Below are 23,380 nucleotides of genomic sequence, written 5' to 3' on the forward strand. Positions count from 1 at the left end.
GGGGGGTCGGGCGGCGCAGCGGGGTTGAGCCGGGCTCGAGAAGGCCCGGGCCGGCGGCTCGTGTGACTGGGCGGCCCGGGCTGGGCCCGCCGCGCTCCGACTCGCAGCGCGGGGCAAAGGGCCGCGCCGGAGCCCGGGCAGAGGTAAGCGGCGCGGCGGCTCGATCCGGCCTGCCCGGGGGCCGTGGGGCGGCGGCCCGGCCGCTGTCAGTGACCGGCCGGCCGGGCGAGGGAGGCCCCTACCCCGGCTCCGGCCGCCGCAGGACTCCGGGCGGGCGTCGCTTCCCTCCCCCGGCTGCTGGGCCTGCCCGCCGGAGCCGCCCCGCCGCTGGGTCTGTGCGGGGAGCGGCGGGGAGGCCCGGCCCGGGGGGCAGCGACCAGCCCCGTACGGTGGGGAGGGTCCCGGGGGGCAGCGACCGGGCCGGGGGGGGGGGCCGGGGGGGGGGGCAGTGACCGGCCCTGTGCATGGGGAGAGTCCCGGGGGGCAGCAATGCGGGGTAGCGATTAGTCCCATGTGGTGGGGAGCTAGTGATGGGGGGCAGCGACCAGTGCTGTGAGATGGGGAGGGGGCTCTTGGGGTGAAAGTGGGGGGCAGAACCCACCTTCATGTGATGGAGGTTGGCTCTGGGATAACGATGGGGGGCATTGCCCGGGCCCCCATGCAGTGTGGAGGGGCCTCTGGAGGTTAATGATGGGGGACAGGGGCCACTCCTGTGTGGGGTGAGGAGGGGGATCCTGGCATCAGTGATGTGCCTCAGGGGTGGGATGGTCCCTCTGGGCTGAAGAAATGGGGTGGGGGAGGCTGTCACTGGCTCTCAGGACCACCCCCTTGTTAAATCCAGTCCCCCAATCACAGGTGAGTGGTGAGGGCAGACTCCCCTCCCTCTTGTGGAGTCACCCTTCTCCAGCTACCTGTACAGCATCTCTGCCAGAGGTGACTGACCCTGGGGCCCACAGCAATTCCCCTGAAGAACAAAGATCCTGCCTTTGGAATAGCCCCACAAGTGCTGGGTACCAAACAAGGCCTTCCTGGGGGAGAAGGGGCCCTGATCTCCTTCCCTCCCACTCAGGGGCTCCATCCCCACCCTGCAGATGACACACTGAGCTCTGTGTTGTTCTGTTAATACTCAGTTTGTCCAGGACCAAAGGATAAATGCTTGCAGCAAGGGCACTTACGTAAGTGTGCCTCCAGGTGCTGTTGTATGTCTCCTTGGTTATGTTTATGAGAGAGCATTTTTTGTTTAAATGGAAGACCCGAATAGATGCTCTATCACCTCAGCTCCCTCTCTGCTAGAACACCTATCTCTGGGCCTACGGCAGGCAAGTTAGCATTATTTTTGAGGTGGTCCTTAAAATATCAACAGCACATAGCTGCCCTATGCTGTGGAGAGCATCCAGGCAGGGAACTGCCTCTCCTTTCCCTCTGCCTTTGGACCAGAGGTGGGAAGAGTTTGAGAAGGTAGCCGCTGTTTCCTAGCCCCAGCACAGTGTGAGGGGGACACCCAGCTGCCCCACTCAGCTGCTATCATAGCAGTCCCGCCTCCACCACTGTTGTCTTTGTTGTCAACCACGCTGTAACAGAAGCTGAGACCCTTCCCTCTAATGCAGCATAGAAGCACTTGAGGGTGGAGGCTTCTCTTTTTTGAGATCTGAGTCCCCACCCCCAATCTCCTGGGAGCCAGCAACACAAAGCCTAACTGAAACCAAAGCCTAATAAGTCGTTTTGTTCTGTGTCTTAGGCAAAAAGGTGGGAGCAGAAGCCATGTGTGCAAAGAACAGATCCCCTCGTTAGACATCTAGAGCATCTGTCCTCCTGGGAGTGGACTCCCAAGGGTGGTGAAGGGAGACGCAACTGCATAGAATTCCTGTTTGCCCCCCTCTTTGGGGCTGTATTGACTGAGGATGGACCCTGTGGCTCGGCCGAGTGGGGATATCATGAGGCGGAATCCACAGCAGGATTATGAGCTCATCCAGAGGGTGGGGAGTGGCACATACGGAGATGTCTATAAGGTGAGAATGATATACCTACACCCTCGACTCTTTGTCTGCACCCCCACTCCCTGTTTTGTGACCCTGTAAATATTAATGCTAACCAGCTTTCATTTTTAGAAATCACTTATTAGCCCTTTTCATTTTGTGGCCGAACTTCAGAGCACAAAGGGACCACTAGTGCTGGAAGTGGGAGATGGTGACTTCCTAAAAGTCCTGGCCCGTTCAGATCCCTGGCACAGTGTTGGCAGGCTGAGATTCCCCTGCAACCCTCGTGCATGTGCCTGCACATTCTCTCTTTTTAAATAAAAAGGTTCTTTGACACTTGGGATGGATGGGACAAAATATCATCTCTCTGGTCCTGATGCTGCAAAGGGTCTGAATTGATGGATACATCACCTGCTACCTTCAGTGTTTATTGATCCTTTTAACGGGGAGGGAGGGGAGGGTTATTTGTTCACGGAATTACTTTTGAGAATGTGTCATTTATAGTACCTGATTAAAAGGGTGCAAGTTTATCCCTGAGTTAACAATAGCTTTCAGAGGCAGAAGCAGATTAAGCCAGCTCTTCAGAAACTCATACAGAGTTTCAGGTCACTATAGAGTTAGTTAGCATTGTATATTCTGCAGATACTCTTGGAGGCCCTGATCACACTGACATGGGAAATGTTGTAAACACAACCATGTCAAATAAAAGCTATGCATATTACACTTCCATTCCTAGACCATTACCTGGTGAGGTACTGACCACCTTCTGCGAAGCCAGTGGGCTTGAGAATGCTCAACAACATGCAGTGTTGGGTGTCTTGCAAATAGTGCTTAAGATTTTAGCTTTGTTGGCAAACTGGGGCTCTTAACTCCTGAGATAAGAGGCTAAAGTGTTTTACTTTGGAATGCTGTAGAATACATTTAACTCAAAAGTGGAACTGGTACAATACAACATACAGTGAAACCTATCTTAAGCCATTATATGAGGGGCCAACAAAAATTGACCCCTACTAGAGATGGGTCTTTAACTGAGATCAAGTAAAACTGTACAGATTAATTTTGGTGGCACTCCTGAAGTGGTGGCTGAAAGTAGGAGGTTGGCTATGGGAAGGTGTTTCTAGTGCATTCTTCACTGTACCACACTGTCACTACCTCAAGAATATTTAACAATCATAAATACTAAAAACAGGTATTTTCCAGAGGGCTTTACAAGAGACCACTAAGTACCTTTGCTAGTGAATTTTGCTCTGAGCATCTGAAAAGGCCAGTTCAGCTTAACAGATCTAAAATGAAACCCACCTTAAACAAATGTTGGTCTTTTAAATTTTTCAGCAACTTGAACAAAGTTTATCAGCTTCCCATGCAAAGATCCCAAACAGGGATAAAATCAAAACCTCTCCGTACTGTAACCTGACAAAATTAAACCCCCAATATGTGAAAGGGACACCATCAACTTAATACATAGTTTAAAATCCATGAGTTAAAAATAGCTTCAGATACTACATTTATTCCTGGGCCATTGGTTTTTACTCTGTTCCTTTATGAAAGACCCCCTATAAACAGGGAATTGTAGGGAGATCTGCATTATAAACCTAGAAAAGAAGAAAATACAATGATTTGTGGTTGGGCACAAATTTGGGCACTCAGCTTCTAGCACAGTCTTTTTTTGGCAGGTGATGGAGGGTTTAAGCAAATATTTTTGTTCACCATTAAATTGTAGCAGTACGTTTAAGGTATTATTTTACATCCTCCACCCTACTCACGTTGCTGTTCAGAACTGTTACTTGGAAGCTTAAAATTGAGATCTGTTTTGTTAGTGATTTTTTCCCCCCCTCTCTTCACCACATGGTGCACAATGGTTTATTGTAGGGTTGCTTATGAGTGCTGAGTTGTTGGCACTGATTTGATTTTTTTCGATTCCAGAATGCATTTCTGGGTGGAGGAAAAATGCCTATAAATAAATGATTTTCATATCTGTTTACAGTGTGTGTACACAGATTCAAATTTGGGCCTGCCCTTTTCAGTAAAATATCAATCCATCAATTGCCTAATTTATATTAGGACTGTATCTGCTTGTTCATTAATGCTTGCATAAAAAATAGCACTGTTTATTGAATGTTAATGACATTTTAAACTTCCCTTAATACAGTTCTTTATAAAGGATATCCTACATGCTAACTTTGAAAAGAGGTTGTAATAATGAGGCTGGGATATTCAGTGGCATTGAAAAGTGCGGTGGTGCCCTATCCTTGGTGCCCCCGTCCCCCATTGTTGTCAAATCATTTGCATGCTGCGATCCTGTTAAAGAGCCCATAATGCTGTTCAAAAAAGTAGGGATGGATGTTAGTTCTGTCTTCCTGGCAAAATTCCAATTTACCCGCCTTGCAGTACTTCCATAGTATCTTCCATATGAGGATCTCAAAGCATTGTATAAACATGAATCAAGCCTCCCAGTACCCTGTGGAGTACATTGGGAATGCAAAGGCTGCATTTCATCTCTGGTGAACACAGAAGCTCTTGGATATCACACAGCACTGCTGCCCAACATTTTAGGACAAGAGACTGGGGAAAAAAATCCAGTGGAAACTGCAGATAGAATTCAGGTACAGAAAGTAATAACCCCAGTATCCTGGCCAAATTCCACCACAGGTAAACACCTATATCACTATAGTGCTTTGGAAATCTCTACTAATTAATACAGAATAAAAATGATAGTAAAGAAGGCATAAAGGAGGTTATACATTTTATTCTTTAATTGAAATCGGATAAAACATTAATATGGATTTTAATGGTGGCCATGGGAATGGGAAGTGATGTCTTGGGGGTGTGCCTATAGCTATGACATTTTGACATGACGATATCTGTGGAGATGTTCTGCTGGTGTTTGAGGTGCACAGTGGAATAACGGAGTGTCTGTGTGTCCCTTGTGTTGAATGCAGTGTTTTAGGGATTTAAGTTTAAATACAAATTCTGTTACAAATTTGAGAACTTTAACTTTTTCAAACTTTTTTTTTAAATCGAAAGCTTTGCAAGGAGCCTGTTCCCGTAATGTAGCAATAACACGACATGATGCTGTATAAAAGATCTGAATTCAAATTCCTCCCCATGCTGGCATTAATTCTGTGACACTTGTAACTCTTGAGGGGAGAGGGTTTCTTATGCTGCACTGATTGCATTTACTAATTGCATTGACATAGGCAAAATACATGTCTCTGCATGCGGATTAGGAGAAACCTGGGTTTGTACCTGGGCGGTATCTGATTGTTCTGCTGGAGGGTGAATGAGACAGGTCTGCTTTAAATCTTAAAAGCCCCTGCTTTAAGTTCTGCTTCTCAGCTTGATGTTTGTGAAGGGACACTGATAATTACAGAAAAATCACACTGGGTTGTCAATTAACATGGTGCTTTAAAAACCTCACCAAGGCAGAGTTCCTGGCCCACAGACCTTGCAATTTAAATGAGACCCAGAACAACAGATCAGGAGAGTCAGGGTGTGTGGGAATTATTGAGAGCAGGGAGGGATTGCTTGAAGACGAGGGTTTAAGGTGCCACTGCCTGGCATTGGTTTAACTTGTAATCACTTGTGACTACTGAGGCCACTCTTAGGATTAATTTATACACATGCACCTTTCTCTAGTAGTTGTCCTCCCACTTTCTCCCCTTTCCTTCAGATTTGTGTTTGTTCAACTGTTGAGTTTTGTCTGAATCCCAGCTTGTGAGCTTTCTGGGACAGGGACAGTCTTGGTTGTTTGCACACCATGTAGGACAATGGGGTTGTGATTTCTGATTGGGCGTGGGATTTGAAAGAGGAAAGGGGATGTTTGGAATAGGGGATATGGAGCTTGATAGAAGGCATAGAGTCCTGATTGAAGAAAGGAGACAAGGGAGCAGTCTCAGTAAGCAATCATCATGCATCATGATGTGAGATGGGGTACTTCAATCATGAAGCCTGCAGCAAGTTTGTATTTGTACATTCTAACAACTCAAATATGCAGCTGTTAGTCCCAGCAGTTGGAGATTCCTGCCTGAACTGTGTTTACCAAAAATCCAAAGTACAGAATAAACCGCATCTGAGGTACGGGGCACTCCTTTTCCTCTCCTGCCTTGTCTTTTCCTGTGACTCTTGGACTTATTGGCTACTTGGGATACATCTTGACTTTAAAAACACGTTGGTTTCTCTTGTGTACTGCATCCATTAAATCTCGTATGTTTTTTATTTTTCTTTTTTTTAAAGGTTGAAATGGCGTTTTTACGAATACCCCATACAATTGTCATTTAATTACATACTGCAGTGCTTAAGCATCCTTGTGCAGAGATGGGTAATATTGATTTCTAAAGCATCCTTCTGCATACAGAACAGGTTTGCAAAATGTGTAGTGTCTTCAGGATATTTTGCAACAAATGATAATGTTGATTGCTTTACCTTAGTCTCATAAATCACAATCATTTCGTTTTTTTTAAAGGCTGTGGCTCTAATCTCTTCTTGGTTTATGGAACTTCTTTTTTCTTCATTCTTTGCTTTTTGGCTACTGTTGCAGATAAAACACAGGGCTCCAATATTTTACTTTGTGTGAAACGATTTTGTGGTCTCAGTTACTTTCCCACTAGGCAGGCTTTCAAATCACAATATCTCCATTGCAGTGGTTCCCTTCACAGGAAAAAGGCTAAGGACTGAATAGGCATGGAAACTGCATCAGTTCTTAGATATGGTAGCTGCAAGTCAGGGATGAGGTATGCAGCAGTGGTGGAGAAACATTAATTGTTCTTTGGACCTAGAGGACTTCAGCACATGGCCATCTCTATGGCATCTTCCACAGTAGAAGGAACTTCCAAACAATGGTGGGTGGTCTTCAGCCTGTCAGCCCTGATCAATCATTCACAGCAGAGGAGGGCAGAGGAAAAAAAACTACAACCAAATCTGGGATGCAGAAAGGCTTAACCAAGTCCCTCAGACTAGTTTTCATTATTTCCTCCAACATTCCCATCCACATTCCTTAGTGGTATCTGGCTCAAGGCTGGCCTATGGAAAATATACACATCCGCTTGAGAAAAAGCAGAAGATCATAGATTAGGGTTGGAAGAGACCTCAGGAGGTCATCTAGTCCAACCCCCTGCTCAAAGCAGGACCAACCCCTACTAAATCATCTCAGCCAGGGCTTTGTCAATCCGGGCCTTTAAAAACTTCTAAGGATGGAGATTCCACCATCTCCCTAGGTAACCCATTCCAGTGCTTCACCACCCTCCTAGTGAAATAGTTTTTTCCTAATATCCAACATAGATCTCCCCCATTGCAACTTGAGACCATTGCTCCTTGTTCTGTCATCTGCCACCACTGAGAACAGCCTAGCTCCATCCTCTTTGGAGCCCCCATTCAGGTAGTTGAAGGCTGTTATCAAATCCCCCCTCACTCTTCTCTTCTGCGGACTAAATAATCCCAGTTCCCTCAGCCTCTCCTCATAAGTCATGTGCCCCAGCCACCTAATAATTTTCGTTGCCCTCCGCTGGACTCTTTCCACATCCTTTCTGTAGTGGGGGGCCCAAAACTGAACTCAGTACTCCAGATGCAGCCTCACCAGTGCTGAATAGAGGGGAATAATCACTTCCCTCAATCTGCTGGCAATGCTCCTACTAATGCAGCCCAATATGCCGTTAGCCTTCTTAGCAGCAAGGGCACACTGTTGACTCATATCCAGCTTCTTGTCCACTGTAACCCCCCAGGTCCTTTTCTGCAGAACTGCCTCTTAGCCAATCGGTCCCCAGCCTGTAGCAGTGCATGGGATTCTTCCATCCTAAGTGCAGAACTCTGCAGTTGTCCTTGTTGAACCTCATCAGATTTCTTTTAGCCCAATCCTCCAATTTGTCTAGGTCACTCTGGACCTTATCCCTACCCTCCTGCATATCTATCTCTCCCCCCAGCTTAGTGTCATCTGCAAACTTGCTGAGGGTGCAATCCATCCCATCATCCAGATCATTAATGAAGATGTTGAACAAAACCGGCCCCAGGACCAACCCCTGGGGCACTCTGCTTGATACTGGCTATCAACTAGACATCGAGACGTTGATCACTACCCGTTGAGCCCGATGATCTAGCCAGCTTTCTATCCACCTTACAATCCGTTCATCCAATCCATACTTTTTTAACTTGCTAGCAAGAATCCTGTGGGACAGGGTATCAAAAGCTTTGCTAAAGTCAAGATATATCACCTCCACTCCTTTCCCCGTAGCCACAGAACCAGTTATCTCATCATAGAAGGCAGTCAGGTTGGTCAGGCATGACTTGCCTTTGGGGAATCCATGTTGACTGTTCCTGATCACCTTCGTCTCCAAGTGCTTCAAAATGGTTTCCTTGAGGATCTGCTCCATGATTTTTCCAGGGACTGAGGTGAGGCTGACCGGTCTGCAATTCCCCGGATTCTCCTTCTTCCCTTTTTTAAAGATGGGCACTACATTTGCCTTTTTCCAATTGTCCGGGACCTCCCCCAATCGCCACAAGTTTTCAAAGGTAATGGCCAATGGCTCTACAATCACATCAGCCAACTCTCTCAGCATCCTCGGATTCATTAGATCCAGCCCCATGGCCTTGTGCATGTCCAGCTTTTCTAAATAGTCCTTAACCTGTTCTTTCACCACTGAGGGCTGCTCACCTCCTCCCCATACTGTGCTGCCCAGTGCAGCAGTCTGGGAGCTGACCGTGTCTGTGAAGACCGAGGCAAAAAAAGCATTGAGTACTTCAGCTTTTTCCACATCATCTGTCACTAGGTTGCTTCCCCCATTCAGTAAGGGTCCCACACTTTCCCTGACTACTTTCTTGTTGCTAACATACTTTTAGAAACTCTTCTTGTTACCCTTCACATCCCTTGCTAGCTGCAACTCCAATTGTGTTTTGACCTTCCTGATTACACCCTCGATCAATCTTTTTATACTTCTCCCTAGTCATCTGTCCAAATTTCCACTTCTTGTAAGCTTCTTTTTTGTATTTAAGCTCACTGAAGATTTCTCTGTTCAGCCAAGCTGGTCACCTGCCATATTTGCTACTCTTTCTGCACACTGGGATGGTTTGTTCCTGTGCCCTCAATAAGGCTTCTTTAAAATACAGCCAGCTCACCTGGACTCCTTTCCCCCTCATATTAGCCTCCCGGGGATCCTGCTCATCAGATCCCTGAGGGAGTCAAAGTCTGCTTTTCTGAAGTCCAGCATCTGTATTCTGCTGCTCTCCTTTCTTCCTTTTGTCAGGCTCCTGAACTCGACCATCTCATGGTCACTGCTGCCCAGGTTGCCACCCACTTCTATTTACCCTACCAATTCTTCCCGGTTTGTGAGCAGCAGATCAAGAGGAGCCTGGCCCCTAGTTGTTTCCTCTAGCACTTGTACCAGGAAGTTGTCCCCAATACTTTCCAAAAACTTCCTGGATTGTCTGTGCGCTGCTGTATTGCTCTCCCAGCAGATGTCAGGGTGATTGAAGTCCCCCACAAGAACCAGGGCCAGATGAGAACCAGATGCAATTTATTGGGACAGAAGTTGTAGTCATCTGCATATAGCAAATCATCAAGTCCTAATAGCCGGACACCACTTCTTGTGGGGCAAAATCCTCCACTTCCTGTATCCGCTTCCAGAGCCTGCCAAGCGGGAAGTAAGGGGAATTATCAAAGTGTAGAAACAAAGCTTGGTTTTCAAGTGATTATGACCTTGCAAGAATATCTCTACTTGGAGATGTTGAAACACATGGGTCCCAAGTAGCTCAGAATAACTCAAATGTTGCTGTTGCTGAGAGCTGTAAAGCTACCACTTGGAGCACAGTTGATCTGTTTATGCAACATTACTACTTTATCTTGGCTTCCAGAGCTGATCCCAATTCACAAGAGTAGACTTGCCTTCTTCATTTTTAATATTGTAACTCTCCTTCTTTGAGTTCGTTACTGTTAATTTATCTCCCAAGGTCTGGGGATATTTGCTGATGATTCTTGAAGAAAAAGGTGTTACTTATAAGGTAACAACTGTCCTTAGAGTAGGTCATCAGTGTAGATCTATATTTGATTAAAGCACTAGAACAATATAAAATAACATAGCACACATTAAATGGATTAAAAACTGGCTAACTGATAGGTCTCAATGTAATTGTAAAAGGGACGTCGTCTTCAAACAGGTGTGTTGCCAGTGTGGTCCTGCAGGAATTATTTCTTGGCCCTATGCTATTTAACATTTTTATCAATGACCTGGAAGAAAACATAAAATCATCACTGATCGAGTTTACGCGTGACACAAAAATTGGGAAAGTGGTAAATAATGGACAGGACAGGTCACTGATTCAGAGTGATCTGGTAAACTTAGCAAACTGGTGCAAGCAAACAATATTGGGTTTTAATACAGCTAAATGTAAACGTATACATCTAGGAACAAAGACTGGAGGCCATACTTACAGGCTGAGGGGCTCTATTCTGGGAAACAGTGACTGAAAAAGATTTAAGGATCAGGGTGGACAGGCAACTGAACATGAGCTCCCAGAATGATGCTGTGGCAAAAGGAGCTAAAGAGCTAATGTGATCCTGGGGAGTCTTTAGTAGAAGTAGAGAGGTTATGTTACCTCTGTATTTGGCACTGGTGCGATCGCTGCTGGAATCCTGTGTCCAGTTCTGGTGTCCACAATTCAAAAAGGATGTCGATAAACTGGAGAGAGGGGTCAGAGAAGAGCCATGCGAATGATTAAAGGATTAGAAAACATGCCTTATAGTGATAGACTGAAGGAGCTCAATCTATTTAGCTTAACAAAGAGAAGATTAAAGCTGATTTGATTAGTCTAAGAGTATCTACATGAGGAACAAATATTTAATAAAGGGCTCTTCAGTCTAGCAGAGAAAGGTATAACATGAACCAATGGCTGGAAGTTGAAGCTAGACAAATTTAGACTGGAAATAAGGCATACATTTTTGCCAGTGAGGGTAATTAGCCATTAGAACAATTTATTAAGGTGTGTGGTGGATTCTCTATCACTTACACATTTTAAGTCAAGATTGGCTGTTTTTCTAAAAGATCAGCTCTAGGAATTATTTTGGGCAGTTCTCTGACCTGTGTTATCCAGGAGGATCATAATAGTCCCTTCTGGCCTTGGAATCTATGAATTGTCAGCCCTGCTTCTTCAGAGTCTCTCTCAGAGATTGTGATAAGGAAGCTGAGCTGACGGGGACTTGGGGTCATAGGTCCTTATCTTTGGGCCTGGGAGTCTGGTACCTCAAGGGAGTACATGTGTAGCCTCAAGGGTCAAGAGTTTTCTCAAAAGTTCCGTCTTTGGAGCCAAAGTGTGCGTGCATACCAAGCGTGGATCTGTACTGACAGCACAAAGAACTGCAGTTATAGGGTAAATAACCTTTATTTAAAACAACTCAGTACTGAATTATATAAATGGTTCATGTGAGCCAGAGTAAAACATCTGTTGTAAGTACTGGTATGTGTTCGGTTTAGGAAGGCACACAGTACCTGTAGGAGAATTTAAATGAGTGGAATCCATGTGTCTTGTGTAAAACACACAGGACCAGTTCTTTGGTTTTAATTGGTAAAGGGGCACTCAGATCAAAGTTAATCCAACTTTTTTACATTGTGAGTAAATGAACTTTCACAAAACAAGATGAATAGAAACTTTTCCATAATGTATTTATTCTGGGGGTGGGAATGGGTGGTTTTGGGGAGGGGAGGGCATAGGAAGAAGTTTTGTGTTTGCAATGAAAGCCTTGCAAGGGAACCAGAAAGCGAAACCAACTAGGCTATTTTCCATTGTCCCAAACTCTGGTAAATGCAAAACAGTAAACCAACAGCATCAATAGTGAAAAGTAAATGGATTCGTAAATTTCTTTAATAGAATCTAAGGAAGCTTAATACAAGTAGGAAATTTTTGGGTTTGGTTTTTTTATTTGTTTAAAACATGATTTTTAAATGGCAGTGTTTTGTCTTGTGGGTGGAAAGAGTACTTTTTCTCCCTCCCTTCGCCCCCAGATTTTCACACTAGCAAATGTACCTCTGCACTTGAACTGGCTGCTGGTACATTGAAGTATTATTTATTTGCACTACAGTAGTGCCTGGAGGCCCCAGTTGGGGGATTGGACCTCCTTGGGTATGTCTACATAGCTCACAGCAGTGAGCCTCGCAGCCTGGCTGACAGACTTGGGCCTCTGAGGCTCCTGCTAGCACGCTAAAAATAGTTGCATAGACAGCGCTTTGAAGTTGCTGCACGGGCGGGAGCTCGGGCTCTGAAACCCACCCCCTCTCCTTTGGCTTCAGAGCCCAAGCCGAAATGTCTGTGCTGCTGTTTTTAGTGTGGTAGCGCAAACCCCAGTCTGTCAACCTGGGCTGGGAGGCTTCCTGCTATGAGCTGTGTAGATATAGCTGTTGTGTTAAGTGCTATACAAACCTGTGCGAAGATGACAGACCCTGCCCCACACAGTTTACAGTTTAGATTCAAGTTCTTCTGTTTGGTGCTTATAGCCTTTTACGCTGAATATGAATCTTTTTTAAGTGATAGAGGTTTAGATCCTCACTAGTTGTAAGTATTTTAGGCCTTACTTCCCCCCCCAGCAGACACAAAGCAGGTGGAGTGAGCATGTCAGTTGTGAAACATAACGTCTGTTTTGTACTTGCCGATCTTAATGTTTAGAGCAGAGCTGGGGGGGAGGGGGGCATGCAGGGTCACGTGCAGCCACAGATTTCTACCAGGGTTTATATGTCCTGCCCTGAGCCCCGCTGCATACCACCAGAACTTTTAAATTGCCCCCCCCCCCCCATCAACAGGTACGCTTCGTCTCTGGTTTAGAGGAAAGAATATTTTGGTATGAAGTCTTTGGGCAGGGGCTATCATTATCTGTTTGTACAACACCTTGCAGTATGGTGCCCCAGTCTGATTGGTGTCTAAATACTAGGATAATATAGAGTGAAAAAGGACGTAGAAGTATATTTATTTTCCCCCGTGACTCTACTTTCAGTTAGTCTTCTTATTCTTGAAAAGAAGTAATAACTACAGTTGTGAGAGACCAACCCCTTTAGTGTGTAGAATCTGTGACGTTTCTGTTTAGGGAATGTTTTCTGAAAGGCTCTGTGCTCTTCACTAGAAAAGAGCCTGGTACTGCTCTCTGTCTTAGAAATCCAGCTGGAAAATTACAGCGTGAACAATTGCTTCTGGGTATTTCTGTCTGTGAAAATGAAAGTACCCTGAAGACTAGAAATTGCTGTCAGGTGTCTCTCTTAGTGGCTGGGATTAGTTTCAAGTGTGCCTCACCTATGCCCATGTGATCTGAGCCGGCTCATGAATGCAGTGTTGTAAGGATTCAGAATGGGAAGTGCAGTTTCTTCTGTCTGGCAGAGCTCTATTCTGATAGGTGCACCCATCCAGCAGGATTTGCGTTAATCTTTTGCAGGATCCATAGTATCATTTTCATAGCCATCCACGTCTGTTTCCACTTCTCTTGTTAATCCATTCCTAGATCTTCCCCATGTGGCAGACAAAAATGGCTGTTCAGCATCTGTTCTAGACATGCTCAGTTTACACATCCATCCCCATTCTCTGCTGGTAAAGAGGCTCCATGGGAATGGAACCCATATCATTTTGTTGCTCACGGATAGGGAGGTGGGATACAAGGACTCCTTGCACAGACAAGTGGTACATGCACCTCCTTTGCAGTATGCTGCGCTCTTCTGAGGATTCCTGAATGGCAATAGGATTGGGGGTAGGGTGGGACCAGAATACAGGGTCTGCCTTCAGAGGCTACTCATAGAATCATAGAATATCAGGGCTGGAAGGGACCTCAGGAGATCATCTAGTCCAACCCCCTGCTCAAAGCAGGACCAATTCCCAACTAAATCATCCCAGCCAGGGCTTTGTCAAGCCGGGCCTTAAAAACCTCCAAGGAAGGAGACTCCACCACCTCCCTAGGTAATGCATTCCAATGCTTCACCACCCTCCTAGTGAAATAGTGTTTCCTAATATCCAACTAGACCTCCCCCACTGCAACTTGAGACCATTGCTCCTTGTTCTGTCATCTGCCACCACTGAGAACAGCCGAGCTCCATCCTCTTTGGAACCCCCCCTCAGGTAGTTGAAAGCAGCTATCAAATCCCCCCTCATTCTTCTCTTCTGGAGACTAAACAATCCCAGTTCCCTCAGCCTCTCCTCATAAGTCATGTGCTCCAGACCCCTAATCATTTTTATTGCCCTCCGCTGGATTTTTTCCAATTTTTCCACATCCTTCTTGTAGTGTGGGGCCCAAAACTGGACACAGTACTCCAGATGAGGCCTCACCAATGTCGAATAAAGGGGAACGATCACGTTCCTCGATCTGCTGGCAATGCCCCTACTTATACAGCCCAAAATGCCGTTAGCCTTCTTGGCAACAAGAGCACACTGTTGACTCATATCCAGCTTCTCGTCCACTGTGACCCCTAGGTCCTTTTCTGCAGAACTGCTACCTAGCCATTGGTACTGATCTTGAATAGCTTGTGCAGAGGAGCTGTGAAGCCACTCTGTGGTCTGTAGTTTCCTCCCCCCATGTGTCTAATTTAGAACTGGCCTCTGGATTTGTCCCTAGGTGAGAAGAGAGGTTGTATATTTTCTTTGAAGAGTCTTGCTTGGATGAGCAGCCGGGGAGGTCAGAAAGCGGCTCCAAGCCTGGCTGCAGGGCGTAAGTTACATTTTAACCTTTGGTTGCAAATCCTTTAACAAAGTAGAGGAAAAGCTCTTTGGAGAACCTGATTTCTCAAAAGAACGTACTTTCGTCATGTGGTACAAAGCCGTGTAAAAGAAAGCAGCCCCCATTTTCCCCAAGCAAAGCACTTCTGCAAGCTCACTCAGGGAGAATAAATTCTCCCCACTTACAAACTGAATTTTGTGAAGAGGTTGTAGTTACAAGTTGCATTCTCACAACGACTACCCACCGACCTGTGGTTTGACTTTTGGGTTAGGTTCACCCTCGAAGGAGGCAGCGTTGCTGGTGTTCTGGCACCTCCTCGGCGGATATTAATAGTAGCATGTCCTGTGCTCCTGCTTCACAGTTTAACTGTTAGTTCTCCAGCTCCCTACGCCTCCTCTCCTCACAGAAGAGAAGTTTCTAAAACTGACAAATCGATTTATCTGGGTATCAAGAATATCCTGAGTTGTTATGCTTACAAAAAAATTGGAAGAGATATTAAAGGTCATGCTCCAGGGCTTAAGGCAATCCATAACTATTAGAGATCAGGGTGAGGCCTAATGTGAGGGGCAGATTATCACATCCGCGCCTGCGGAGTTATTACACCTTCCTCAGAAGGGTCTAGTACTGGCCACTGTTGGGGAGAGGATATTGGACTTGTTGGACCTTGAATCTGTTCCAGTCTGGCGATTCCTACAACCCTGGTGCACTTCTCTTGCCTTTGAGATCTATGATTCTTTTGGTAACTCATTCCCCACCTTCGATTCTCAAAGGCCTGCTATAGAGTCCCAGGCAAGCAAGGAACCACTCGTCTTCATGACAGATTCTCTCTTTTTACTTCGCCCGCAGGCCAGAGGAAGGTACTATGTTTCTCCTCTGAATTTGCTCTTGAGGATTTTGCCTAACCTGAAAGTAACTTCAGTAAGAAACCAACGGCCTGGTTTCCCAGAACTGTGCATTTAACTTGCCTGTGTGGTAACAAAGATTATTCATACAAGTGGCCAGTTAGATGCTTAGCTAGTTACTTGTCCGTGGTATGTGAGTGCGCAGATTAGTCCTGGAGCTTTGCCATTGCCACTCAGTTCTGAAAATCAAGATGTGGGTATGAAAGCCAGTGGCGCACCGCAGAGAGCACTCATGTCCTGTGGATGAAGGTATGTTCCAGGAGGCAAGTCCTCCGTCAAAGGGAAGGCAGGCACTCAGTGTGTGGTCCCACAGACGGCCATGGGGATGGTGCCAGCTTGCAACAATTGCCTACCACAACTTCCCAGGAAGCACAGCAGCTTTACTTCAGAGATATGAGCTATGGGTAAGGAATGGTATCCTTAGCTTCTGTCTGTCAGAGGGTGGAGATGGATGGCAGGAGAGAGATCACTTGATGATTACCTGTTAGGTTCATTCCCTCTGGGACACCTGGCATTGGCCACTGTCGGCAGACAGGATACTGGGTTGGATGGACCTTTGGTCTGACCCAGTATGGCCGTTCTTATGTTCTTTTGACTCTAAATTTTCACGATCCCAACCCCTACCCCACGGCCTCCAGGCTCAGTCCCATTAAGACTCTCCCAGTACGGACCCGTCCTCTTCATAAGAAAATATCCAGAGCCACAGATTTGTCTCCGCATTCTGTTTTTTTTTTTTTTTTTTTTGCTCAATGCCTTGTAATGTTTTTACAATTTTTGTTTTAACCTGATTACAGCTAGAGTACTGAATGTACCCTGGTTTGGCACAAGTACATGTACTTCCTGCATATGCGGAAGGAAGTTGTTTTCCTGGATTTAGAATGACCCAGATGTCTTTTCAACATGTCAAGTTGACATTGCGGAGATGTGCGACGACAGGCTGTATTGTGGGAATAGATAGAGGAAGACGGGCTGGGGTGGAAAGATAGATTTGTGAGTCATTGGCATGGAGTGGTAGGTGAGGCTATGGGAGGGCTGTGATTACCTAGAGAAGAGTAAGGGGCTGAGGGTAGATCCCTGATGAACCCCTACAGAAGTTGAGAGGAGAGGACAGCTACCTATAAAAAGAGAGGCCCTGGAGGGGTGAACAGAGATAAGAGGAGAACCAGCGAGGGTAGAGTAATGGAAGCCAAGGGACAAGAGGATGTTAAGAAGGTGGGTGCTGTCAAGAGTGTCAAAAGCAGCAGAGTAGAGGCTGATGAGGCTGGAATAAAGGGCTTACTCTTTGATCAAGAGGAGATTGTTTAAAAGCTCTGAGAACAGTTTCATTGGAGTGGTGAGGCTCCAGGATGGAGCTGGTGAGAGGTGCTCAAGGCAGTGGTTGTAGATGGCATATTCTGTGAGTTTGGCGGTGAAGAATAAAAGATGGGGAGAGAAATGATGTTGAGGGGCTGCTTTACGAGGCTAGGAGAGATGAGGGCATGCCTGTATTGTCAGGACAATGAGCCCAAAGAGAGTGAGGAGTTTGAAATGGTGAGAGTGGGGGCAAGTGGGATGAGGAGGTGTGGGAGGTTAGAAGTGGAAAGCAGATGAGAAACCTCCATGTTGGTGATAGAGGAAGGAGGAGATCAAAGATGTATCTTGGAGAGACTCAAGGGATAGTCTGCAACAAAGGAGGAAGCAGGGTGGATACTTGGAGTGTGGAAAAAAGTCATGAGTATTAGCAGATTAAAGGTTGTGAAAGCGGCAAAGGGGGTGAGTAGTAGAGGTCAGAAAGAAGGAACTTGGAAACTGAGATATCATGGAAGGAGCAATATTTAGCGAAGAACAGATCAAGCAAGCAGCCATTCTGGTGAGTGGGGCAGTTGATCCAAAGTTGGAGATCAAACAAGGATGTGATGGTGAGTTGGTTGGAGGCAAGGGTTTTTCAGATGGGATCTCCACATGGAAGTTGTTGCCACAGCAGTGGATGGGAGATTGACACCTGGATCTCCCTCATTTCCTCTCCTCTCAGTGTTAGAGTGGAAGATGGTGGAACAGGAAAACTAGGAACATAAAGACTATAGCAGCTGTAGCTATGATGTTCAGCAAGTGAATTACTTGCCCCATTTTCCTCCTGACTTTGTCAACTCCCACAGCTCAGTAATTTAGATTGTAAATTCATCTGTGCTGGGATTGTCTCATTTTATTTGTTAAGGCACTACGTACACCTGTCATGCTATATACATAACTGGTTCTGAATCAATCTTTCTTTTCCCCATTTATTTCTGATGGTTGAGTGGCCAGGGAGCCCCACCTATAATATATTTTTCCATGTGCGGGGCTTGAGAGGAGTGGCCAGGGAATGTCCTACCTGGAATTATCATGTCCGTGATTTCCAGTATCCTCGGACAGCTTTTTAATGCCAATCCGAGCAATGCTTTTCAAGCCACAGTGAAAATCTTGTAATTTGGGTGGGCAATATGGAATTCCACAAAATAAAACCACAACCAACCTATGTGGAACAGTGCCTTGTGCTTTGAGAATCATATTGGGGGCATAGGTACAGTTTCAGTGATAAATGGGAAAGTATGTCCTTTCCATGGGTTTCTATCCTAATCCTGGCTCTGGTCTACATTACAAAAGTCATCACACAGTTTAGCACAGGGGTGGGCAAACTTTTTGGCCTGCGGACTGCATCAGGTTTCCAAAATTGTATGGAGGGCAGGTTAGCAGAGGCTGTGCCTCCCTAAACAGCTAAGCGTGGCCCACCCCGCCCCCTCTCTGACCCCTCCTGCTTCTCACCCCCTGATGGCCCCCCCCCCTGGACTCCTGCCCCATCCAACCCCCAGAATCCCTGCCCCTGACTGCCCCCCGCCGCCCCATCCAACTCCCCCTCTCCTTCCTGACTGCCCCGCCCCCCGGGACCCCTGCTTCGTTGAACCCTCCTGTTCCCCGCCCTCTGACTGCCCCGACCCCTATCCACACCCCCGCTCCCTGACCACCACCCCGAACTCCCCTGCCCTCTATCCATCCCCCCTGCCCCCTTACCGTGCTGCCTGGAGCACTGGTGGCTGGCAGCGCTACAGCCGCACCGCCTGGCTGGAGCCAGGCCATGCCACCGCGCAGCACAGAGCACTGGGTCAGGCCGGGCTCTGCAGCTGCGCTGCCCCAGGAGCTCGCAGCCCCACCACCCAGAGCATTGCGCCAGCGGCTGAGGCTGCGGGGGAGGGGGAACAGCGAGGAGGGGCCGGGGGCTAGCCTCCCGGGGCAGGAGCTCAGGGGCCGGGCAGGAGGGCCGGATGTGGCCCGCGGGCCGTAGTTTGCCCACCTCTGCTTTACCATGATTCTCAAGTATTAGAAAAGCTGCGTAAATGAGTTTCTGTACCTGGTAGCTTCTTGTCCCACTGCTAGGTCACCAGGGCAACTCTGAAATCACTGTTACTAAGGGTATGTCTACACTGCCCACATTACAGTACTGGATGAGCCACTGCCAGGCACTGGATGTTTGGAGCAGAGGGTAGAAAAGGCCTATGTAACTCCAGTTTCTTCCTTTCGGTGGCTAGCTGCAGATGTAGGGCCTTTCACTCTCTCTGCACAGAGTGACTTCTTGTATGTATGTGTCTGTGATTTTTTAATTTTTTTTTAATTCAAGAGTTCCCCTTATTTTATCCGTCTTTATAGTTCAGCTAAATTGTGCCATAGCACACTAAATGTTTCCGGGGTCCAGGGATCCGTTAGCTATGGCAGATCGGCTTTGCAAGGATCTGGTGAAGGTCAGGTTTAAATAGTATGCGTCATGCTCCTTCGTGTTCCCTTAGGTTGAATCACATACTCATTGTTTGTTTTGCCTGCGGGAACCACATTCCCTGGATTTAATCGTGTCTTGGGCCTGTAGCAAGCGGAGTGGAGGCTCAATATCTTAGAATCATAGAATATTAGTTGGAAGGGACCTCAGGAGGTAATCTAGTCCAACCCCCTGCTCAAAGCAGGACCAATCCCCAACTATATATACATATATATATATATATATTTATTTTTTTTTGCCCCAGATCCCTAAATGGCCCCCTCAAGGATTGAACTCACAACCCTGGGTTTTGCAGGCCAATGCTCAAACCACTGAGCTATCCTTCCCCAGTGAAGGCCTTCTGAGCCAAGTCCCTGGATCTGGCATCAGCTCAGCATCATAAGAATTGCCATGTTAATTCAGACCAATGGTCCATCTAGCCCAGTATCCTGTCTTCTGACAGCAGCCAGTGCCAGATACTTCAGAGGGAATTAACAAAAGAGGGCAATTAGCGAGTGATGGATCCCCTATCATCCAGTCCCAGCTTTTGGCAGTCGGAGGTTTAGGGACACCCAGAGCATGGGTTTGCCCACCCTACCATCTTGGCTAATAGTCATTGATGGACCTATCCCCCATTACCTTATCTCATTCTCTTTTGAACCCTGTTATAGTGTTGCCTTCACAACATCCTCTGGCAAACAGTTCCACATGTTATCTGTGCATTGTGTGAACAAGTACTTTCTTATGTTTGTTTTAAACCAGCTGCCTATTACTGTAAGTGGTGACCCTGGTTCTTGTGTTATGTGAAGGGGTAAATAACACTTCCTTGTTTACTTTTTCCACACTATTCATGATTTTATTGACTTCTTATAGTATTCCTCTTTCGTCGTCTTTTTTTCTAAGCTGAACAGTCCCAGTCTTTTTAATCTCTCCTCCTATGGAAGTTGTTCCATACCCTTCATCATTTTTGTTGCCCTTCTCTTAATATTTCCCAATTCTAATACATCTTTTTTGAGATGGGATGACCAAAAGGTGTGGGCATACCATGGATTTATAGAGTTGATATCATGACATTTTCTGTCTTATTTATCCTTTTCCTAATTGTTCCTAACTTTGTTAGGTTTTTTTTTTGACTGCCATTGCATAATGAGCAGTTGTTTTCAGAGAACTATCCATGATGACTCCAAGCTCTTTTTTGAATGGTAACAGCTGATTTAGACCCCATCATTTTGTGTATATATAGTTGGGATTATTTTTTCTAGTGTGCATTACTTTGCATTTATCAACATTGAATTTCATCTTCCATTTTGTTGTTCTGCCTCTGTGAAGGGATTGAGTAGGCTGCCTTGGGCTTCAAAGCTGGGCAAGTTGGGAACAACCTCAGCATTTAAAGAAATTGCTACCAGATTATCATGCTTATAGTTCTGAAGTCTCTGGCTGCTACCAAGCAGAAGCATTGAAGACCCAAGATCCAAGACATCAGCATAGATGTTTTAAAGGTTGACTTCAGCTTCTAAGGTTTCAGAGTAGCAGCCGTGTTAGTCTGTATCCGCAAAAAGAACAGGAGCACTTGTGGCACCTTAGAGAACTTAAAAAGACTTTTCATCAGAAACTGCAGAACATTGGTAAGGGATGCAAAAGGACACAAGGAAATGGCCGGCAGAGTCAAGGACAATAAAGAGTAGGGTTTTTTTTAAGTATATTGGAACAAAAGGGAGTCAAAACAGTGATATTAGTCCAGTTCTTGATGGAAATGGTAGAACTGTCAATAATGCAAGAATGTTTAATAAATATTTCTGTGCAGTATTTGTGAAAAAGATAAATTATATAAACAAAGGATAATGAAATACTTTCAATTTCAACAGTAACTGATGAGGGGGTTAAACAGCAGCTATTAAAGTTAGACATTAAAAATCAGTAGGTCTGGATAACTTGCATTCAAGAATTTTAAAAGATCTGTGGAGGAGCTTTCTGGACTGTTAATGTTGATTCTCAGTAAATCTTGGAACACTGCGGAAGTTCCAGGGGACTGGAAGAAGGCAAATGTTGTTACAATATTTTAAAAAGGCTAAAATGGACAACCTGGATAATTATAGCCCTGTCAGTGTGACTTAAATCCTGAGCAAAATAATGGAACAGCTGATATGGGACTTGAGTCTAAAGCAGGGATCTCAAACTCAAATCACCACGAGGGCCACATGAGGACTAGTACATTGGCCCGAGGACCGCAACACTGAAACCTTTTCATACAACGATACAAAAGTATAGTCAAAAATGAAAAGAATGAAGAGTAATCTAGTATGCTATTAAAAGTCAATGTATTAACTTTTTAAAAACTGTAATGTGAAGAGGGGTTTTACTAAACTATAGACACCTGTAACTATTCCTTATGTGGTCAGTAACACTGATGATGATCTACACTAACAGTCTATCAACACAGCTGTAAGGGCAGGAACTTTTTAAAGTAATTATTCATACAAAATACGTTGCCACTTTTAACAAACATTCTTCCCAACTACTCCCAGCAAAGAATCATACATGCTGAACTTCATACCTCAGCCTGCTCATCTAGTCCATGAGGCCCCGCCTCTTCCCACCCCTTCCCCAAAGTCCCGGTCCCGCCTCTTCTCCACCTCCTCCCCTGAGCATGCCACGTCCCCACTCCTCCTCCCTCCCTCCTGGAAAGTCTTAAGTGCAGCCAAACAGCTGTTTGGCAGCAGGAAGCGCTGGGAGGTAGGCGGAGGAGCGGGGATGTGACACGCTTGGGGGAAGGGTGTCGGGCGGGAGGGGAGCTTGGCTGCCGGTGGAGTCAGCACCTATGGCAGGCTGCAGGAAATAACTCTGTGGGCCGCATGTTTGAGACCCCAGGTATAAAGAATTAAGAGGGTAGTATAATGCCAATCAAGATAGGGTTTATGGAAATGTACACCTCTACCCCGATATAACGCTGTCCTCGGGAGCCAAAAAATCTTACCGCGTTATAGGTGAAACTATGTTATATCGAACTTGCTTTGATCCGCCGGAGGGCACAGCCCCCCCCCCCCCCCCCCCCCCCGGAGCGCTGCTTTACCGCGTTATATCCGAATTCATGTTATATCGGATCGCATTATATCGGGGTAGAGGTGTATTTGTATTATCATAGCACCTAGAGCCAAGCCCCAGTCATGGGTCAAGACTCCCTTGTGCAAGGTGCTGTACAAACACAGAACAAGAAGACAGCCCTTGCCTTCAAAGAGCTGACAACCTAAGTATAAGACAAGAGACAACAAATGAATACAGACAGACCCATGGAGGAGAACAAGGAAATACTACAGTATGACTGGCAGTGGTCTCCGCACATCAGCAGCTGAACCATTGCCAAGTTTTTTGTAGGCCTTGCAGCTAAGGAGAGTTTGATAATGAGGTAGGTCTGTGGATGTTTACGGGAGCTTCTCCCAAGCATGAGGGGCAGCAGGGGAGAAAGCATGAAAGTGTTTGTTTGAAAATTTAACAAGTGGGCGGTGAAGGCTGGGATCATGGGCCGATCAGAGGCGGGAATCAACTTTTTGATACTGAATGAGATATGATAAGTAGGGTTGGGACAGATTGTGAAGTGCCTTGAAAGTAAAGACAAGTTGTTTATTTTTGATCTTCTCCAGCTGGATATCTTTTTGTGAAGATTACAGTTCTGTTTGATAATGGTAATAGTGTTGATGTAATATACTTAGACTTCTGTAAGGTGTTTGACTTGGTACCTCACAACATTTTGCTTAAGAAGATAGAACAATACAAAGTCAATATGGAACATATTAAATAGTTCAAAAACTGGCTAAAAGCTGATAGGTCTCAAGATGCAATTGTAAACACCCACATCTAGTGGGTTTCTGCAGAGTTTGGTTCTTGGCCCTGTGCTTTTTAATATTTTTATCAATGATCTGGAAGAATGTAAAATTATTACTGAAAGTTTGCAGATGGCACAAAGATTGGGGGAGGGGTAAATAACGAAGAGGATAGGTCACTGATAGAGAGCAATCTGGATTGCTTGGCAGTGCCGCCCAGAGGATTCAGGGGGCCTGGGGCAAAGCAATTTCGG

The 23,380-nt window shown here is 45.9% G+C and overlaps 1 protein-coding gene across 2 annotated transcripts in view; it reads left to right on the forward strand.

The window, feature by feature from the left end:
• Window positions 1-6: 6 nt before the first annotated feature.
• Window positions 7-23,380, forward strand: part of MAP4K5 (mitogen-activated protein kinase kinase kinase kinase 5) — an 80,759-nt gene continuing 57,385 nt past the window's right edge. For both annotated transcript variants that reach the window (XM_026654198.1, XM_026654199.1), the window contains exons 1-2: window positions 7-143; window positions 1,739-2,009. In XM_026654198.1, coding sequence (XP_026509983.1) covers window positions 1,902-2,009 — 108 coding nt within the window. In that variant the 5' untranslated portion in view covers window positions 7-143; window positions 1,739-1,901. The remainder of the gene's footprint in view (window positions 144-1,738; window positions 2,010-23,380) is intronic.

The sequence above is a fragment of the Terrapene carolina genome, unplaced genomic scaffold (genome assembly GCF_002925995.2).
Source record: "Terrapene carolina triunguis isolate 2854851 unplaced genomic scaffold, T_m_triunguis-2.0 Scaffold189, whole genome shotgun sequence".
NCBI lineage: Eukaryota > Metazoa > Chordata > Testudines > Emydidae > Terrapene > Terrapene triunguis.